General features: G+C 44.8%; 2 protein-coding genes and 1 long non-coding RNA gene across 3 annotated transcripts; 1 reads left to right on the top strand and 2 right to left on the bottom strand.

The window, feature by feature from the left end:
* Positions 1 to 203: 203 nt before the first annotated feature.
* On the bottom strand, positions 204 to 2,223 carry LOC134453342 (NLR family CARD domain-containing protein 3-like). The gene is made up of 2 exons (XM_063204224.1): positions 2,161 to 2,223; positions 204 to 2,008 (listed from the first exon to the last, which is right to left on the bottom strand). The coding sequence occupies exon 2, from the start codon at positions 1,962 to 1,964 to the stop codon at positions 204 to 206; it is 1,761 nt and encodes a 586-aa protein (XP_063060294.1). The 5' UTR covers positions 1,965 to 2,008; positions 2,161 to 2,223.
* A 1,932-nt stretch (positions 2,224 to 4,155) lies between these two features.
* On the bottom strand, positions 4,156 to 9,268 carry LOC134453222 (uncharacterized). Its single transcript, XM_063204061.1, has 2 exons — positions 5,153 to 9,268; positions 4,156 to 4,899 (listed from the first exon to the last, which is right to left on the bottom strand). Exons 1-2 carry the CDS (start codon positions 9,045 to 9,047, stop codon positions 4,658 to 4,660), a joined length of 4,137 nt encoding a protein of 1,378 aa, XP_063060131.1. The 5' UTR covers positions 9,048 to 9,268; the 3' UTR covers positions 4,156 to 4,657.
* Positions 9,269 to 14,444: 5,176 nt separating this feature from the next.
* LOC134453480 (uncharacterized) lies at positions 14,445 to 17,175 on the top strand. Its single transcript, XR_010035621.1, has 4 exons — positions 14,445 to 14,526; positions 15,058 to 15,156; positions 16,160 to 16,240; positions 16,446 to 17,175. It is a non-coding gene; the product is annotated as an uncharacterized LOC134453480 (long non-coding RNA).

Genomic DNA, 17,175 nt, shown 5'->3' with positions numbered 1-17,175 from the left:
TGTTAAGCAGCAGTAATAGGGAAATAAACATACAATGAATACCCATTTTGTTAAAATGATGATGACCATCAGTATGTCATTTTCCAACTGTTTTCATGGCTAACTGAGATATTACGTCAAATCACATTAAGATAACATTATGTAGGCCTACTGTACAACTTTAAACAGTTATAAATTGCAGTTGTTGCAGACATTGCTTCTACTCACATTGCCTTTCTGCAACATCTGACAGCTGGGATCAGTCTTCTACGACCTTCTGGAGTAGTTTTGTATTTCTTCAGATCAAACTCATCCAGCACCTCATCAGACATCAGAAGAACATGGGCCAAGGCAGAGCAGTGGGCAAGTGAAAGCTGTTTGACTGAATACGTCTTTGTCTTGAGAAGAGCCTGGATTTCATCATGCACAGAGGAGTCATGCATTTCCACCAGGCAATGGGAAAGATTTATGTATCTCTCAGGGGAGATGTTTGGTCTTTGCATCACCTTCAGGTTCTTGATTGTTTTCTTCACACTCTCTGGGCTGCTGTGGATCTGTGGCAGGACGCTTAGAAGGAGTCTCTGATTTGACTCCAATGAAATGCCATGAAGGAAGCGCACAAACAAATCAAGGTGTCCATTCTTGCTTTCCAAGGCTTTGTTCACTGCACCCTTCAACAGCTCATCGAGAGGCACTTCTGAATCTGCTGTAACCTTGGCCTTTCTTTTCAAGAAATATCCTATCACCACCCTATTCTTGTTCAGATAGAGAGAGAACACGTGTAATGCAGCAAGAAATTCCTGGATGCTCAGATGGACAAAGCAATAGACTTTCCTGTGGCCAAATACGCGTTCCTCCTTAAAAATCTCTGTGCACATACCAGAGTACACTGATGCTTCACTGACATCAATGCCACACTTTCTCAGGTCATCTTCATAGAACATGAGGTTGCCATTCTCCAGATGTGTGAATGCCAGCTCTGCCAGTTTCAATATCACATCCTTGTGTAATTCCAGGTGCCCATCTCTCTCAACTTCCTCTTTATACTTCTGGTCCTTCCTTGTGGTCTGGATACGTAGGAAATGTATGAACATCTCTGTCAGAGTTTTGGGAGCTTTCTTCCCATCATCATGTTCCAGTATCATCTGAAGTACAGTGGCTGCAATCCAGCAGAAGACGGGCATGTGGCACATGATGTGGAGGCTCCTGGTTGTCGTGATGTGTGTGATGATTCTGTTGGCTATATTTGGGTCGCTGATCCTCTTCTTGAAGTACTCTTCCTTCTGAGGGTCATTGAACCCTCTAACTTCTGTCACCAGATTGACACAATGGGAAGGGATCTGATTGGCTGCAGCTGGTCTAGAGGTTATCCAGATTCGTGCAGATGTTAGCAAGGTTCCCTGAATCAGGCTCGTCATAAGCACATCCATTGATGCTGTGTGACTGACATCAGACAACTTCTGGTTCTTCTGGAAATGAAGTGGTAGCCGACTCTCATCCAGCCCATCAAAGATGAACACAATATTGCAGTCTCTATATTCAGCATTCTCTAATCGCCTAAGCTCAGGGTGGAAGTCAAGAAGGAGCCTGTGAAGACTGTACAGATCATGTTTAACCAGATTCAGCTCACGGAATGGAAGTACAAACATAAAGTCTACATCCTGATTAGCTTTCTCCTCTGCCCAGTCAAGGATGAACTTCTGCACTGAGACAGTTTTTCCAATGCCAGCAATCCCTTTGGTCATGACAGTTCTTATGTGTTCCTCCTGTCCAGGTAATGGCTTAAAGATGTCATTGCAGTTGATGGCTGTGTCGTCTGTAGTTTGTGGTCGGGATGCTGCTTCTACCTGCCAAACCTCATGTTCATTATTCACCCCTTCGCTTTCTCCCTCAGTGATGTAGAGCTCTGTGTAGATCTTGTTCAGGAGTGTTTGGGCACCTGGCCTTATGATGCCTTCGCATATGTTCTCAAATCTTTTCTTCATATTGGCTTTGTGGCTCTTCAGTACTTCATTCAAAATATTGTCATCTGTTTCATCACAAACAAATAAATAGATTGGTTTTAAATAAAGCTGACTTATGTTATTGAATCAATAATGATACATCCCCTCACTATCTGAATTGAAAATTGATACTGTATTGCCTGTTACATGCTATAAAACAAAGTAATATATTTCTCACCTGTTCGTTTGACTTTTTTGACTGGAGGGTCCTCTGAGTGGAGATGGTTGGTGCTTGCTGTGTGTTCAGTCTCTGCCATGGTTGTGTCAGGGTTGGTAATGGGTTGTGTTCTGGATCTTTTCCTGCACAGGGGGCAGCTGTAGTCTCCTGATGGACCAGACTGGCTCCAGTAGTTGCTGATGCACTCCCTGCAGAAACTGTGTCCACAGGTGATGCTGATTGGGAAACTTGGTAGCTGCTCACACACACCACATCTTTGATCCTGGGTCCTGCTGAAGGATGGCCACACTGTTAGTCATGTGTGTGTGTCTGTGCATATTTGTGTATGTGTATGTGAATGCAGTGTTTAAATTGGGGGAGCCTTCATTCGCTGTCAAAATAAGTTTTTCTACATTGTCCCTTCAGGCTAACAAATGTATTATATCAAGTTACTGCCTATAATTAATATGTTCCATCAATCAATGTGTCTGTTCACAAACACCACTTCTGGACAGATCATGGGTGGACCTACGCCTACACCAATGTGAAGACAACAGTATACCAACTACATTACCACAAAGCAAGATTTCCTTCTGAACACTGAAGGACAGTTGATCACACAAAGCATTTTCTCTTGCGTATAAAGGTTTGTTTTCATAATGCTGATCTTACTTTGAGTCTGGAGGTCCACAGCTGAAATTAGGACCATCCCCTTTGGATCTGTCACTCCTCATGGAGACACAGCTGGACACTGGAGAGCCTGCTCTGGATGGCCTGGGCCTGGTACATTGGGGAGACAAAGAGCAAAAACATGAGGGCATAACTTTCTCAAAGACAGATTTAAGTTTTTCTACAAACCGCATCCTCTGACTATTTATTACCTCCGCCAAGGAGGTTTTGTTTTTACCTCCGCCAAGGAGGTTATGTTTTCAGCTGTGTTGGTTTGTCTGTCTGCTTTTTTTGTTTGCCTGTCAGCAGGATAACTCAAAAAGTTATGAACGGATATGGATGAAATCTTGTTGGAAATGACCATAGGAACAAGTGATTACATTTTGGTGGTGATCCGGACCAGGATTTTTTTTAAAGATCCTTTACCATTGCGGGATGGGGCTAATTGTGACATTCCAGTTTCTAATTCCACCAAAAGAAGACAGAAAGACTTAGGGTGGAAAAATAGGGTGTAACATAGTCAAATGTTTGGTCAAACAGCTTCTTCGGCGGAGGTCTGCACTCTGAGTGCGTTTCTAGTTTGACTACTTATTTACTTCTCATTACTCCATAATGACAAGCATGGCACATAGTGTACCTTCAAACATGGGATTTTGATAAGGTTTTGCCAAATATAATGCACACTGTTACACCTTTATTGAACTAGTGAAGTTCATCTAAGCTCATCCAAAGCGCATAAAAAAAAATCATTTTCATACTGACATCCCTGATATGGATTTCTCCCCCTTGTATCATCCAGTTAATTCATGGAAAACTGACAAAGGTGTGTTACACTCATGTTTACTACTGAAGGTTGTTTGGCATTGCTGCACACTGGCTAAATGCAGTCAACTAACCATCAAGTGTACATTCTATTATCTTAACTCCCATCCCGACCTGTGCTTGTGGTCTTGTGCTTTGCAGATGCCCCGCCTCCATGGAGAAAACAACTAAGTTTCCCTGCTGTCAGCCCAGCCACAGCAACTTTTGGGGGACATTTCACCATTCAACATCCGAATGCAAATGAGACAATTACCTTTGAAATGCACTTTTTCGAGAAGTTGAATTAAGAGACAAAATTCTTTCTATTATGCTCATCCTTGGAATTGAGAATTAAAATATCGCCGCCTTTTTCCCTATTCCTGTTTCACCTGGTATTTATGTTTCACTCCCATATTTTAATCTTAAATGGGTTTGCAACAGCTACCAAATATTGTTTATGCAATAATTCGGTATTTTGACATCTCACATTCAAATTGTTATATTGACAAACGCCTAGGCATACTGTGATACCATGAGAGGCTGGTTATCAGCAGGGCAGTTCAAAGTAGTGCAAGGACACAGGTTTTCAAAATAATTGCAAGTTTTTAATGTGGTACTGGGAGAATTAACAATGGAAAGGGGGGGGGTCTCAGAGGCAAACGTTCAACTAAGATGGTCTTCTTATTAAACTTCAACATAAATCAAGGCCCGTGGCTCTAAAAAGGGAACTAAAAAGTCTTTTCATAATCAGGTGACTCTTCAACAGAAAGTCCTCTTCACATGAGTTTCAGCAAACAGTCACTCACACGTTTCGTCTTTGGGTAATGGTCTTCAAGTAAGTATTCCTTCCAAGGCTCTCCAGGTAAGTATTTTCCTCTCCAGGTAAGTATTTTCTGCAAGTCCAGAACAGATGAAGCACTCTTCAAACAATGCTCTCCTCTGAGAGAGTGCAGCCAGGAGCTCCCCAAACTCCAGACTGATTCTGAGTACGATACTCGCTCTCTCTAGCTCCTCAGCTGCTCAAGCCCTCATCAGGCACAGCTGTGGCCTAATCGGTGACTGCAGCTGTGGTGCTGTTAAGGAGTGCAGTTCCCGGTTCCGCCACCAGATGGAGCCATAGAGGGCAGTGTTTGCAGCCATCTTGAGGGAATGTAGCGCCCCTCCAGCACACAGCCTCTCGTGATGTCACACATCCCCCCCCTCGGGATCGACGTCCTCGTCGGGCTGAAGGACGCGAAGAGAGCATCTCGGCGGGAGAGGCCATCAGCGTTGCCGTGGCTCTTGCCAGCTCTGTGGGCGACAGAAAAGTTAAAGGCCTGCAAACTCAGAAACCATCTGGTGATTCTACTGTTAGTTTCTTTATTTCTGGCCATCCACTGTAGAGGTGCATGGTCAGAGACGACAGTGAAACGCCGGCCCAGGAGATAATAGCGCAGAGATTCCAGGGCCCAGGTAATGGCAAGGCATTCCTTCTCTACAGTTGAATAATTCTTCTCTCTTGGGAGCAATTTCCTGCTTAGATACAGAATAGGGTGTTCCTCACCTCGGTGCACTTGGGCAAGTACAGCTCCCAGACCCACCTCCGAAGCATCCGTCTGGACAATGAATTCTCGCTTGAAATCGGGCGCCACCAGGACTGGACTGGAACACAGGGCTTCCTTCAAGCCGATGAAGGCTGCCTCCGCCGCAGGGTTCCACCCCACCATTCTCGAGTGGCGCTTGGTAGTCAACTCTGTGAGGGGAGCAGCTATAGAAGCAAAATTGGAAATGAATCGTCTATAATAGCCGGCTAGGCCCAAGAATGCTCTCACCTGCTTCTTGGTGATGGGCCGTGGCCAATCCTGTATGGCCCGCAGTTTGGCTTCCTGGGGCTTGACCAGCCCCCGGCCAATGGTGTACCCCAGGTAGTTGGTCTCGCTGAAGGCTAGCCGACACTTCTTTGGGTTCGCCGTGAGACCAGCCTCCCTGAGGGAATTGAGCACAGCTTGCACACGGGGTAAGTGGCTATCCCAATCAGGACTCTGGATAACAACATCATCTAAAAATGCTGCTGCATACCTCTTATGTGGAGCGAGGACACGATCCATCAATCGCTGGAAAGTGGCTGGTGCCCCATGGAGACCAAAGGGGAGTCGGGTGTACTGGTAGAGCCCCCCTGGGGTGGCGAAGGCAGTCTTCTCTTTGGCCGCCGTGGTCAGAGGAACCTGCCAGTAGCCTTTTGTAAGGTCAAGAGTTGTTAGGAAGCGAGCCTGTCCTAAAGCATCCACCATGTCATCAACACGAGCCATTGGGTATGCATCAAACTCAGATACTTCATTCAATTTTCTGTAATCGTTGCAAAATCTCACCGACCCGTCAGGCTTGGGTACCAGTACAATGGGACTTGCCCATGCGCTTTTTGATTCCTCAATGACCCCCAACTCCAGCATTTTCTTTACCTCCTCCTCGATGATTGCTTTCCGAGCCTCTGGGACACGGTAGGGTCGCTGAGTTACCGTCCGACCAGGTATGGTTCGGATGTCATGTTGGACCACCTCTGTGTGTCCAGGGAGGGAGGAGAAGACGTCCCGGTTACGATCCACTAGCTCCAGGGTCATCTGCCGTTGATGTGGGGATAGGCTTGGACCCACTTGAACCTCTTCTCTGGCTGGTTCCATAGATTCTGTAGGGGGCAGACAACTAAACAGCGCCTCTCTGGCATGCCACTTTTTTAGTAGATTGACATGATATATTTGTTCAGGTTTTCTTTTGCCTGGTTGTCTCACCTTGTAGTTGACCGGTCCAACCTTTTCGATGACCTCATATGGACCTTGCCAGGTTGCCAAGAATTTGCACTCCACTGTTGGTACCAGAACCAGCACTCGGTCTCCAGGCTTGAACTCTCTGGGTTGGGCTGGTCGGTTATAGGCAGCTTGCTGTTGACGTTGAGCGTTTTCCATATGCTCACGTACAATAGGGTAGATGGCCTTCATCCTTTCTTTCATCGCCCCAACATGCTCTATTAAGGTTCTCTGTCTGCAGGGTTGCTCCTCCCAAGCCTCCTTGGCAATATCCAGCAGCCCTCTGGGTCTGTAGGAAAGCAGAAGCTCAAACGGAGAAAAGCCTGTAGAAGACTGGGGTACCTCTCTTATGGCGAACATTAGGTAGGGTATCAGCTGATCCCAGTTTCGCCCATCCTCTTCGATTGCCTTCCGCAGCATGGCTTTCAATGTCTTGTTAAAGCGCTCAACTAGGCCATCGGTCTGGGGGTGGTAGACCGATGTTCTCAGCTGTTTGATTTTCAACAGAGTGCAGAGCTCCTTCATCACTCTGGACATGAATGGGCTCCCTTGGTCTGTTAGGATCTCCTTTGGGAGGCCCAGGCTAGTGGAGAGCAAGAACAGCTCTTTTGCTATTTGTTTGGAGGTAGCCTTCCTCAGTGGAATGGCCTCCGGGTATCGGGTTGCATAATCCAGTATGACAAGGATGTACTGGTGCCCTCTGGAACTCCTTGGTAAAGGGCCCACTATATCTAGCCCAATTCTTTCGAAAGGTGTTTCAATGACTGGCAAGGGAATGAGTGGACTTCTATATGAGGGTTTGGGGGCCCTTAGCTGACATTCAGGGCAACTGCGACAATAGTTCTCTATCTCCTTGTGTATCCCGGGCCAATAGAACCGTTTCAAGATCCTCTCCTTTGTTTTCTCCACTCCTAAGTGGGCCCCAAGTGGATGGGTGTGGGCTAGGTTGAGCACTGTGTCACGATATGGCTGGGGCACAAGAAGCTGCTCATTGACTTCATTATTCTCTTCCACCATTTGATACAGTAGGCCGCGGTGAACCGCAAAATGGGGGAAGGTAGCATTTGTCCTATTCCCTAGCACTGTCCCTTCTAACATCTGCACATTTCGTAGCGCATTTGCAAGAGTAGGATCCTGCAATTGGGCCATGCCATACTGGCCTGTGAGCGGGGGAAGCTCTTCGGTGCCTTGGACTTCTTCGTCGTTGGGGCTCGGTGCACTCTGCAGGATCAAGTTTTCCTCTCCGGTGTCCGTGCCTGGCTCAGTGTCTACATGTGGGTCTGCCATTCCTGCGAGGGCAGAAGAATGCATGAGGGGTTCTAAGTGTTGCACTGGTGTGTCCATTGGAGGGGTCTTACCTCTCTTCCTCCGAGGAACCCGAGTTAGCCTCTCCTGTGTCTCTCTCCAGAGTGAGAGAAAGGCTGGGCAGTCCCGGCCTATTAGGACAGGCACGGGTAGGGACTCGACAACACCTGCCGTTATATGTATGGTTCCGCGGGTAGTGGTCACTGCAAGGTCAGTGGTGGGGTACTCTCGGGTCTCTCCATGGACACATGACACTGGAAGTACACCGGCAGTAGCGAGACATGAGGGATCTACCAAGTCTTTACGTATCAGTGTAATGCGGCTACCTGAATCCAGCAGGGCTTCCACGTCATGATGATTCACTGTTACTGGGCAGATTGGGGGCTTATCTGGAGTGCCATCTGTGTACCCGACAAGTGATGCGAATAGGTGGGCAGATGAGTGAGAGGAGGGTGCCGTCGGCATGGGTTCATCCAAGGGTTTCGTGCACTGCCAGGAGAAGTGCCCCACCTCACCACATCGGTAGCACCGCAGGATTTCACCATCTTGCCGGCCTCTTCCTAATCCAGACTGGCTTCTGGCTCCACCTGGAGTATGGCTAGGTTCTGTGGCAGCTGCATTGAAGGTCCTTGGGCGTTTGGGCCGGTTTCCACCAGTCTGCTGCGGGGGTGCAGCCCTGGAGTCTTTCCTGGAGGTACGGAGCATTTCGGTTGTGGCCTGGTGCTTTTCCACCGCCTCTACTGTGAGTTCGGCTGTGGTCAGGGCCAGTTGACTTATGAGGCGTTTTGCCTCATATGGCAGGGCTCGTAGGTAATTGTCCACAACAATAGCTTCAACTACCGCTGCAGCTGTATTTTTTTCTGGCTCTAGCCATTTTCTTGCAATCCGGGCCAGCTCATGCATCTGCGCACGAGGGGGCTGGTCAGGATTGAACGTCCAGCTGTGGAACCGCTGGGCCATACTAAATTTGGTGAGCCCGTGTCTGCTAAGTATTTCAGTTTTTAGGACATCATAGTCCGTCACCTTATCTGGAGGAAGGTCTCGGACTGCATTTAATGCTTCTCCGGTTAAAAAGGGGGCTAACAGTCCTACCCACTGTGCTTTGGGCCATGCCTCTCTGGTAGCTGTGGCTTCAAATGTATGTAAGTAGGCCTCCACATCATCAGTAGGTCCCATCTTGGATAGGAAATCACTGGCCTTAACCTGGGGCATATTACAGTTAGCCATTTGCTTTTGGAGCTTTATTTCCTCTGCCTTTAGGATATTGGCTTTCTTCTGCTCCTCTAGCAGTGCCGCGCTTGCTTGAATTTGGGCCTGTTGGCCTGCAATAATGGCTCTCAAAATGTCCTCCATTTCGTTGCGTGGTGAGCTTGGTCAATTGTCAAAAAGTGGAAAAAAAATACTGTGTCCTCTCAAATATGCACTATGAATGTTTGAACTGCCCGCGTCCTCCACCATATGTGATACCATGAGAGGCTGGTTATCAGCAGGGCAGTTCAAAGTAGTGCAAGGACACAGGTTTTCAAAATAATTGCAAGTTTTTAATGTGGTACTGGGAGAATTAACAATGGAAAGGGGGGGGGTCTCAGAGGCAAACGTTCAACTAAGATGGTCTTCTTATTAAACTTCAACATAAATCAAGGCCCGTGGCTCTTAACACATTCACTACCAAGTCACGTAAAAATACGTTTAGCCTCCCAAACGTTGGCTCCCAAACCGTAAAATTACGTTTTTACATTTTTTTTATTGGATTCTGAATCTACACATTCTAATGCACATTCTGTGTGATTTTCGTAATAATCTGATGAACAGAAATGACATAGATCATGAAAACTCCTACAAAGTCAAAACTCCTACAAAGTCAAAACTCCTACAAAGTCAGGATCTGGACTTTTCATCATCTGTGCATTTTATTACACACAGTATTTGAGTTTTATTATAGCCAGTCAAACCACTTCCTGATCACGTCACGTCATGTCTCGAGATACTTCCTGGGCTGGAGAATCAAAACACACTTGCCTTGCTAGCTAGCCTATTCCGAAACATATGGAAGGATTAGGAGTTTTGCTGCCATCAGGATAGGTGTAAAATGGAAGGTTGTAATGAAAAACAGCATGCAACACAGCAGGAAGTAACCTACTTTTGGGTGAGTACTTTGGCACGTCTACTTTTATCTACAGAACGAAAACTGCCAGTCAAGTGACATTAGCCAGCTAGCATTTCAGATGCTCTGAACTGCCTGACCAGGTGATTTTTGCACCAAAATAGTTTACTTGGAAGCTACTGGAGTTGTTCTTTGGCCGCGAAAATGCATTTAGACCCGCAATTTAAACTCGGAGAGTCAGAGCGCACCTGTCACAAAAAAGGCTTTGTCTCAGTTCGAATTTTCAAAATTGCTATTTTTACCTAAACCAGTGCTCACTTAAAAATAACTTCGGAATGGAACAAGCTAGAAACAAACCGTAAAAATATAGACAGCTGAGACCTTGGGCTTTCGAACAAGCCCTGACATGTGTCTGTGGGTTAAAGACAAAATATTCGGTGGTTATTCAAAAAATGACATAAAATGATGAAATTGGTTGGGAGTCTACGGCTGAATTCCAAAAAACGGCTGGTATTGAATGTGTTAAAAAGGGAACTAAAAAGTCTTTTCATAATCAGGTGCCTCTTCAACAGAAAGTCCTCTTCACATGAGTTTCAGCAAACAGTCACTCACACGTTTCGTCTTTGGGTAATGGTCTTCAAGTAAGTATTCCTTCCAAGGCTCTCCAGGTAAGTATTTTCCTCTCCAGGGGCCTCATGTACGAAGCTCACTTACGGACAAAAAAGCTACTTAAGTTGTTTTCCACGGCCACGGTCAGATGTACTAAAACAGACTAGACGTGGAAAACTGCGGATCTCCACGCGAATTTCAGGGCTGCTGTGGAAGTTTCCGTAAGCGTGGAAGTTGTCGTAAGTGGTGCATTGCGTCTTTTTGGCGGCACTCAGAGGCATGCAGCGCAACTACATGTGTTGTACGCGGTCGGAAATATTGCAGAGATGCAGCCAGTTAAACGTGGATTTTAATGTTGAGGCGCGTGATTTAAAAAATGAAGAAAACCACCTCAATCATATTATTGTTGAGGCAGCTGGTTAAAATGAAACGGACTCATGGAACTATCCTGGAATTACAACGAAATTGGATGCCCATCAGCAGTATTATTTCAAGTATTTGGCAGCTATTAGGTCCTAAACATTGAATATTTTCTGGATCTGCGTGTCTTCTTGCATTTGTTGGGAACGTCCTCACCGCAGTACTTGTCTTTATCTTTTAATAACACTAGGCCTACTGTAAAATTAGTCCATTAACAGGTGATTTTATAGGCTAACTGAGTATTGGCTGCAAGTTATTCATAGGCCTACATGTGGCGTAGCCTACATGTGTCATCTTTCATATTTATACCCGACATAAATGTTTATTTCTCTGAAGCCTTGGCGACTGCCTGTTTGATGTAGCCTAATGCCTTGTAAATATCAATTGTTGTATTGGGAAACCATTGTAGGCCTACTGCAGTAGGCCATAACATGACAGATTTTTCTGCAGTCCTCACATTAAGTATTAGGCTACCGATGCCTGATTTTATACACGCCAAAGTAATGTTGTAAGGCGCAGCCGTTTTCCTTTTAAATTGGCTACCTCCGACACAGCGCCTTCACCTCGCATGAAATATATTTCCCGCGTTCCCCTTCCCGCGTTCCCTTTCCAATTCTATCAACCAATGAATGCACATGAATGGGTCTGTTCATACTAATTAGAATATTCATATAGAATATTTAAGGGAGGAGGCAAGGCGGAGACTTGGGCCCGTGTGTGCTCGTGCATGTGCGCAAGATTTCACGTCAAAACCTGGTTACGCACTTATTGATACATCCGGATTTTTTTGTCCGTAAGTAACTTCCAAGATTTTCGCGTCCGCACTTTCTTGGTAGGAAATCCACGCACTTCTTTGTACATGAGGCCCCTGGTAAGTATTTTCTGCAAGTCCAGGGGCCTCATGTACAAAGAAGTGCGTGGATTTCCTACCAAGAAAGTGCGGGCGCAAAAATCTTGAAAGTTACTTACGGACAAAAAATCTGGATGTACCATTAAGTGCCTAACCAGGTTTTGCCATGAAATCTTGCGCAAAGGCACAAGCACAAGCGGCCCAAGTCTCCGCCTTGCCTCCTCCCTTAAATATTCTATATGAATATTCGGTAACACTTTACAATAATGGTGCATGAATTATAACGGAATAATGTTGGAAGTAATGTATGATTTATGGTGAATTAACACATGATTTATGTACATAGTGATATTTAATCTATCATTAGTTAATAAGGAGTCATGACATGAGTGATGAGGACTTACCATTAAGTAAATGTGGTAGATCAAAGGGAAATTCGTGGTGTGAATTACAAGGTTAACATATCATGTATTAACATGACTGATGAAAATCCTGTCAGATCAACCCAGTCATACATGAATCCAACCTTAGTTAATGTTGCCTTTCCAGCAATAATGGAATAATGTTGTAGTCATTAAATGACACTCAGGCTAAGCGGTTCCCAAACTTTTTCCCCGCGCACCCCCTTGTACATTTCATTGTGGCTCGCGCATCCCCTTAGCGAATATTTTGGTGTGCTGATGGCCACGCAAGTATGGATTCACTGTGCATTCATGCACATTATGCACAGTTTTGAATAATCCTCTTTTCCAAGTTCTGGAGTTAAACTGCACTTCAAATGGACCCTTCCAGCATACAATTAAAAACTACTTAAAGTTCATTGATGCTGTATAAAAAACTCTCACCATTGCTCTATTCAGCTCGCGCACCCCCTTATGGCAGGCTGCGCAACCCCAGGGGTGCACGGACCACAGTTTGGGAAACCCTGGCCTAGCAACCAGGCAATCTCAACCAGGCAATGGGCAACTTCAGAGAAGCTACAGAGCATTGTCAGGAACAGCGGCTGTGGCGTTCGACACTTCCTTCGTCACCTGCAGACTGCGCCTTGAAGCAACCTCCCCAGGCCATCATAGTAGCCTACACCCCCTCCCCGCAAACACAGGGAGTCACGTTTCATTCTTATTACCTGCTCCCGTCTTAATGTAACGTTTCGTTTCCCACCATAGCATTCTTTTAGCGGCTTATTTAAGGTGTCTCTCGTTCCGATGTGTGGTCATTAGCCAGCCATCACCAACGCCCTGAAGGGAGCCAGCCGAAGGAGTTTCTGTGGCGCTGCAGCGACGACTTCCACATTTAGTCAGTTTTTTTTTTCACGATTTCAATGACCTTACTTCTTTATAATGTATAAACGTATTTCAGTTCAAACCGTAACCAAATATAGGCTATTATATTAATAGGCTAGCTTACAATTAGAGAATGATAAGACCCTTAGGTAGGCCAAACGCCAAGTCACCACTTCTCAAAACTGATAATCATACTTAGACTACCCAGTGACGTGATTGTGCCCAATGAAACAGGAGGCCTCGATTCGTGCAGAAGATAAGGTACGTAACTGGGATATAAAATATGTATATGTTAGAAAACTATTTAACCTCATAGACTAACCTTGTATACGGTACATTCTAACAACATATTTCTTAAGTTTTGAGTCATTCACGTTCATTTGAAGCGTAATCCCCCCCCCTACTGTGGCTAGTTTGGATGAGACGACTTGACCCTAGCTAGCACAACATAAATGACAGCTAGCTCTACACTATTTCGGCCATTCGTTAACGATCAGTGTTCAGATAACTAGCGCAAACGTGCCAAGATATATTGTATTCTCAAAAAAACGCTTGTGTTGTGCCATGGCTTATACGGTGATGACGTTTGAGATTGTAAATTTACGGGCCACTCGTAAGGCCCATAAGCTTAGATGTGTCTATGGTAAGGCCGACCTGACGAGATAGCTGCCTACTGAGGTTTGATTGGATATGGACATTGTTTATTTCAGAAGGAAAATGTTTGGAGTGGAATTGTTTGGAAGACAATCTTGGGACAATTTTGCTCTTTGGGTCTTTGTGCCAACCATGCCAGCTATCGTAGGGTGCTCTGGGAACTTCTTAGATCTGTTTACTGTATGTACAGAAATACGCATTTTGTTTACATAAAATCCCTTGTCATTTCACCACTAGGTTTGAAACCCAGACAGCACGAAGCATCTTGCCGACGTCAAAATCAGATCAACAGACAGGGACATCAGCCTTCTCTTGGGAATAGGCCAGATATGCCAGAACAAGAAATGGTAAGTCTATCACTACATAAGATCCATAACAAAAATACTCCTAGTTAAATCTTAAATGTGACCTGGTGGCATTATTGCGTGAATGCTTATGTTGAACACTTAATAAATAAGATCCTCAAGTGTGTAGAGTTCGTTATTTATTTACATTTTCCTCAGCATAACTGTACAGCTGACACCACTGCCTTCTGTATCATAACAAAGCCTGTCACTTCCACGTTTCGTTCTTCTTATGTGACCGAAGTCACTGGCTACTGCACCAGAGAGGGTCTCTGCACTCATTGCTGGTCCTATGATGCCATCTATTGGCGAAAACGTGCAACAGCATAATTAAACTAAAAGACAACTTCTGACAGGACAACAAAAAGACAGGGAGTGAGAATAAGGGAATAACAAAAAGACAAAAATGGGGGGTCCACTACACTTGCATACCTGATTGTGATGCTGTCACTCATTTTCTAGTCTATATCTTGGACTGAAAAAGGATACTTTGCCCCTGCGGTTGTGAAGAGGATGCTGTGGAGGTGGCAGCATGAACGTGTCACACAGACATTGGCTAAACTACTCGGTAGGTACAACGAAATAAAATAAACCACCCCCTCAACCCTGTTTATGCTGCACTGTACCTATTATAACCAGTTTTTATATAGACCATTATTTGAAATACTACGAGAGCCTTGCTGTTAGGATACTGTACAGCAGGGATGGGCAACTGGAGGCTCGGGCGCAGGACAGTTTTTAACCCCCTATAAATCAATAGTGTAAGCATTCAGGTATAAATAAAGAAAAAGTGAAGTATCCTTTTGTAAATTCAAGTGCGTGGTGATGTGGCCCACTGATTGTGGTAATTAAAAATGTTGGCCCACCTTATAATGAAAGTTGCCCACCCCTGCTGTACAGCCTACATCACTTGTACATGTCCTTACCAAATAGGACACTAGCTAGCTAAATGTAACTAATATGGCATTGTGAAAGTTGTATGCCGAAATGTAAACCATAATATTAAATTGTGATGGACAGAATTCAACCAACATATTACATTGTGAATGTAGTTGCACAGTGATACTGAGACCGACTTATTCCTGTCTTTATTTGCCAGGCTTCTACACTTGCCCTCAGAGTTCACATATGGTGAAGTGCACAGGTGTCCAGTCAGGTTCAGACTGATGCTGGTAACAAGAGGAAAACATGCTAATTGGTAAGTGAGATCCCTGCTCAACAAAAATCCACACAGCACAACAAGTAAGCCTAGTTTGTGGTATCAAATGTAAAATGGAAGTTTCATCAAAAAGTTGTAGAACACATCTGAATAAATTGCAGGCCATCAAAGTTGTGAATGGGCAGGGAAAACACAACCAGTAGGCTTATGAATTACTTTGACTCAGCACAGCACAGCAGATGCGATGCTACCATTCCTTGGGAATATGACACAGAGGTCTACTATTCCATTGTAAATATTGACTGGAAATGTTCATGTTTCAACTGTTTTAAAAACATTGGACTCAGGGGGAAAAATCTCTAGGTGTATATAAGTGAAAGCCCACCTTTGCCATTGTGACACAGCACACAAGTATACACTGCACACAACGAAATTGCATTTTATGCCTCACCTGTGCAAGGGTGCAGCCTACATTGGCATCCCAAGGGAGCAGTATGTTGCAGTGTGGCGGGAAGGTACCATACTTGGGGTACCTCAGTCATGGAGGATGGTGGAGAGAGCACTGGTTAATTACTCCCTCCACCAACCTGGCGGGCTGGGAGATGAACCAGCAACCTTTGGGTTGTTCAGCCCTGGGCTACAGGACACCCTAACCGCTTACCAATGACTGCCCCACTTATCCTTGACTGTATAAAAAATACCACAGAGTAGCGAGTACACTTTTAAATTAAAAGGGTCAATATAGATGATAGACTTTTCATCCACAGGCAGGTAAGGCCTATATTGAAGGCAGCCAGCTTCAAAACAGACCCCACCTTCTCTTTGTCACCTGAATATAACTTAATTGTATTGCAAATGTCATTCCTAAGATTTATTTACAAAATGTGTTTTATTTCATGTGAAGCTGCATAACATTGAAATTATGTCGGGGGGGCCCGGTGTGTTGAAACGGCCCTTGAGACATAGGTTCCCCACCCCTGCTGTAGGAAGAGCCTGTAGACGGTGACACTTCAGACATTTGACTTTCTAGCTCTTGTCACAGGTCAGTCCATGAGCCCACGTCTTCAGGTCATGGGCCTGAGAAGAATCTACCGTTACAGGGGTCAGAAGAGATCCTCAAACTGTAAGTTAATCTCATGATGCTTTTTAACATAAACATTTGACACTCACTCTCACCACAGGTCAGTTCATGAGCCTCACTGGATACTTTTATAATATATGTGCAGCTGTGTGTCAATGGTTGGTATGCAGTGTCGCTGTTTTTTTTTTTTTTTTTTTTTTTTTTACATTTTATGTACTGTTTGTCTCTTGTTTCTGTGCTGTTTCAGATGCTGACATTACTACCCCTGTACTTCAACCCCTCTGCTGCCACTGGGTCCTCAACGAGAAAATAAACTGATTCCCTCCCCCCAATCCATTCCTTTTTCCACCGTCACATCACACCATGCCTATGCACATTAACACCACCAATGAGCCTAGAAAACTAGGACAACAGTGAGGATGAATTTAGAAACCGCTTCCACGTATTGTACTATTTCTGAAAAAGCATTGGTATTGGCCTTCTATCTCCACGTAGCCATATCAAAAAACCTGCCTAAAAAAAAAATCAATTTTGTCGTGTTTCCGCTTAAAAAGGAATTTAGAAACCGCTTCCACGTATTGTACTATTTCTGAAAAAGCATTGGTATTGGCCTTCTATCTCCATGTAGCCATATCAAAAAACCTGCCTCAAAAAAAAAAACTATTTTGTCGTGTTTCCGCTTAAAAAGGAGAACAAAATATCCACATGTAAAATTATCCTGCTACGTGGAAATGGCACCTTACTAAATAAATAACAACTGCATAGTTATTCTGTTCAATTTATGAGTAACTATGTAAATTATGATTAACTTTTTGGCTGATATGGGACACTGCATGAAAAGAGGAATTTGTGGATGAGTTTTGCACCTTAAATTGCCTCATACCTCAAGCCACAGCATTTGCGGCTCCCCCATGCCCCCCTCCCATCCCTTTCTTAGAAGAGCCTTTAATATGTAAATGCCAGTGATCAGGTCGGGA

Source organism: Engraulis encrasicolus, chromosome 1, assembly GCF_034702125.1.
Source record: "Engraulis encrasicolus isolate BLACKSEA-1 chromosome 1, IST_EnEncr_1.0, whole genome shotgun sequence".
Taxonomy (NCBI): domain Eukaryota; kingdom Metazoa; phylum Chordata; class Actinopteri; order Clupeiformes; family Engraulidae; genus Engraulis; species Engraulis encrasicolus.
This window is presented reverse-complemented; position numbering and strand designations above follow the sequence as displayed.

Bases quoted from the DNA above. Each gene is read 5' to 3' on its own strand.
- LOC134453342 (XM_063204224.1), bottom strand. From the start codon at position 1,964: ATGAAGAAAAGATTTGAGAACATATGCGAAGGCATCATAAGGCCAGGT.
- LOC134453222 (XM_063204061.1), bottom strand. From the start codon at position 9,047: ATGGAGGACATTTTGAGAGCCATTATTGCAGGCCAACAGGCCCAAATT. The intron at 4,900-5,152 runs GTGAGGAACACC...TGTCGCCCACAG, and splicing joins ACTTGCCCAAGTGCACCGAG to AGCTGGCAAGAGCCACGGCA.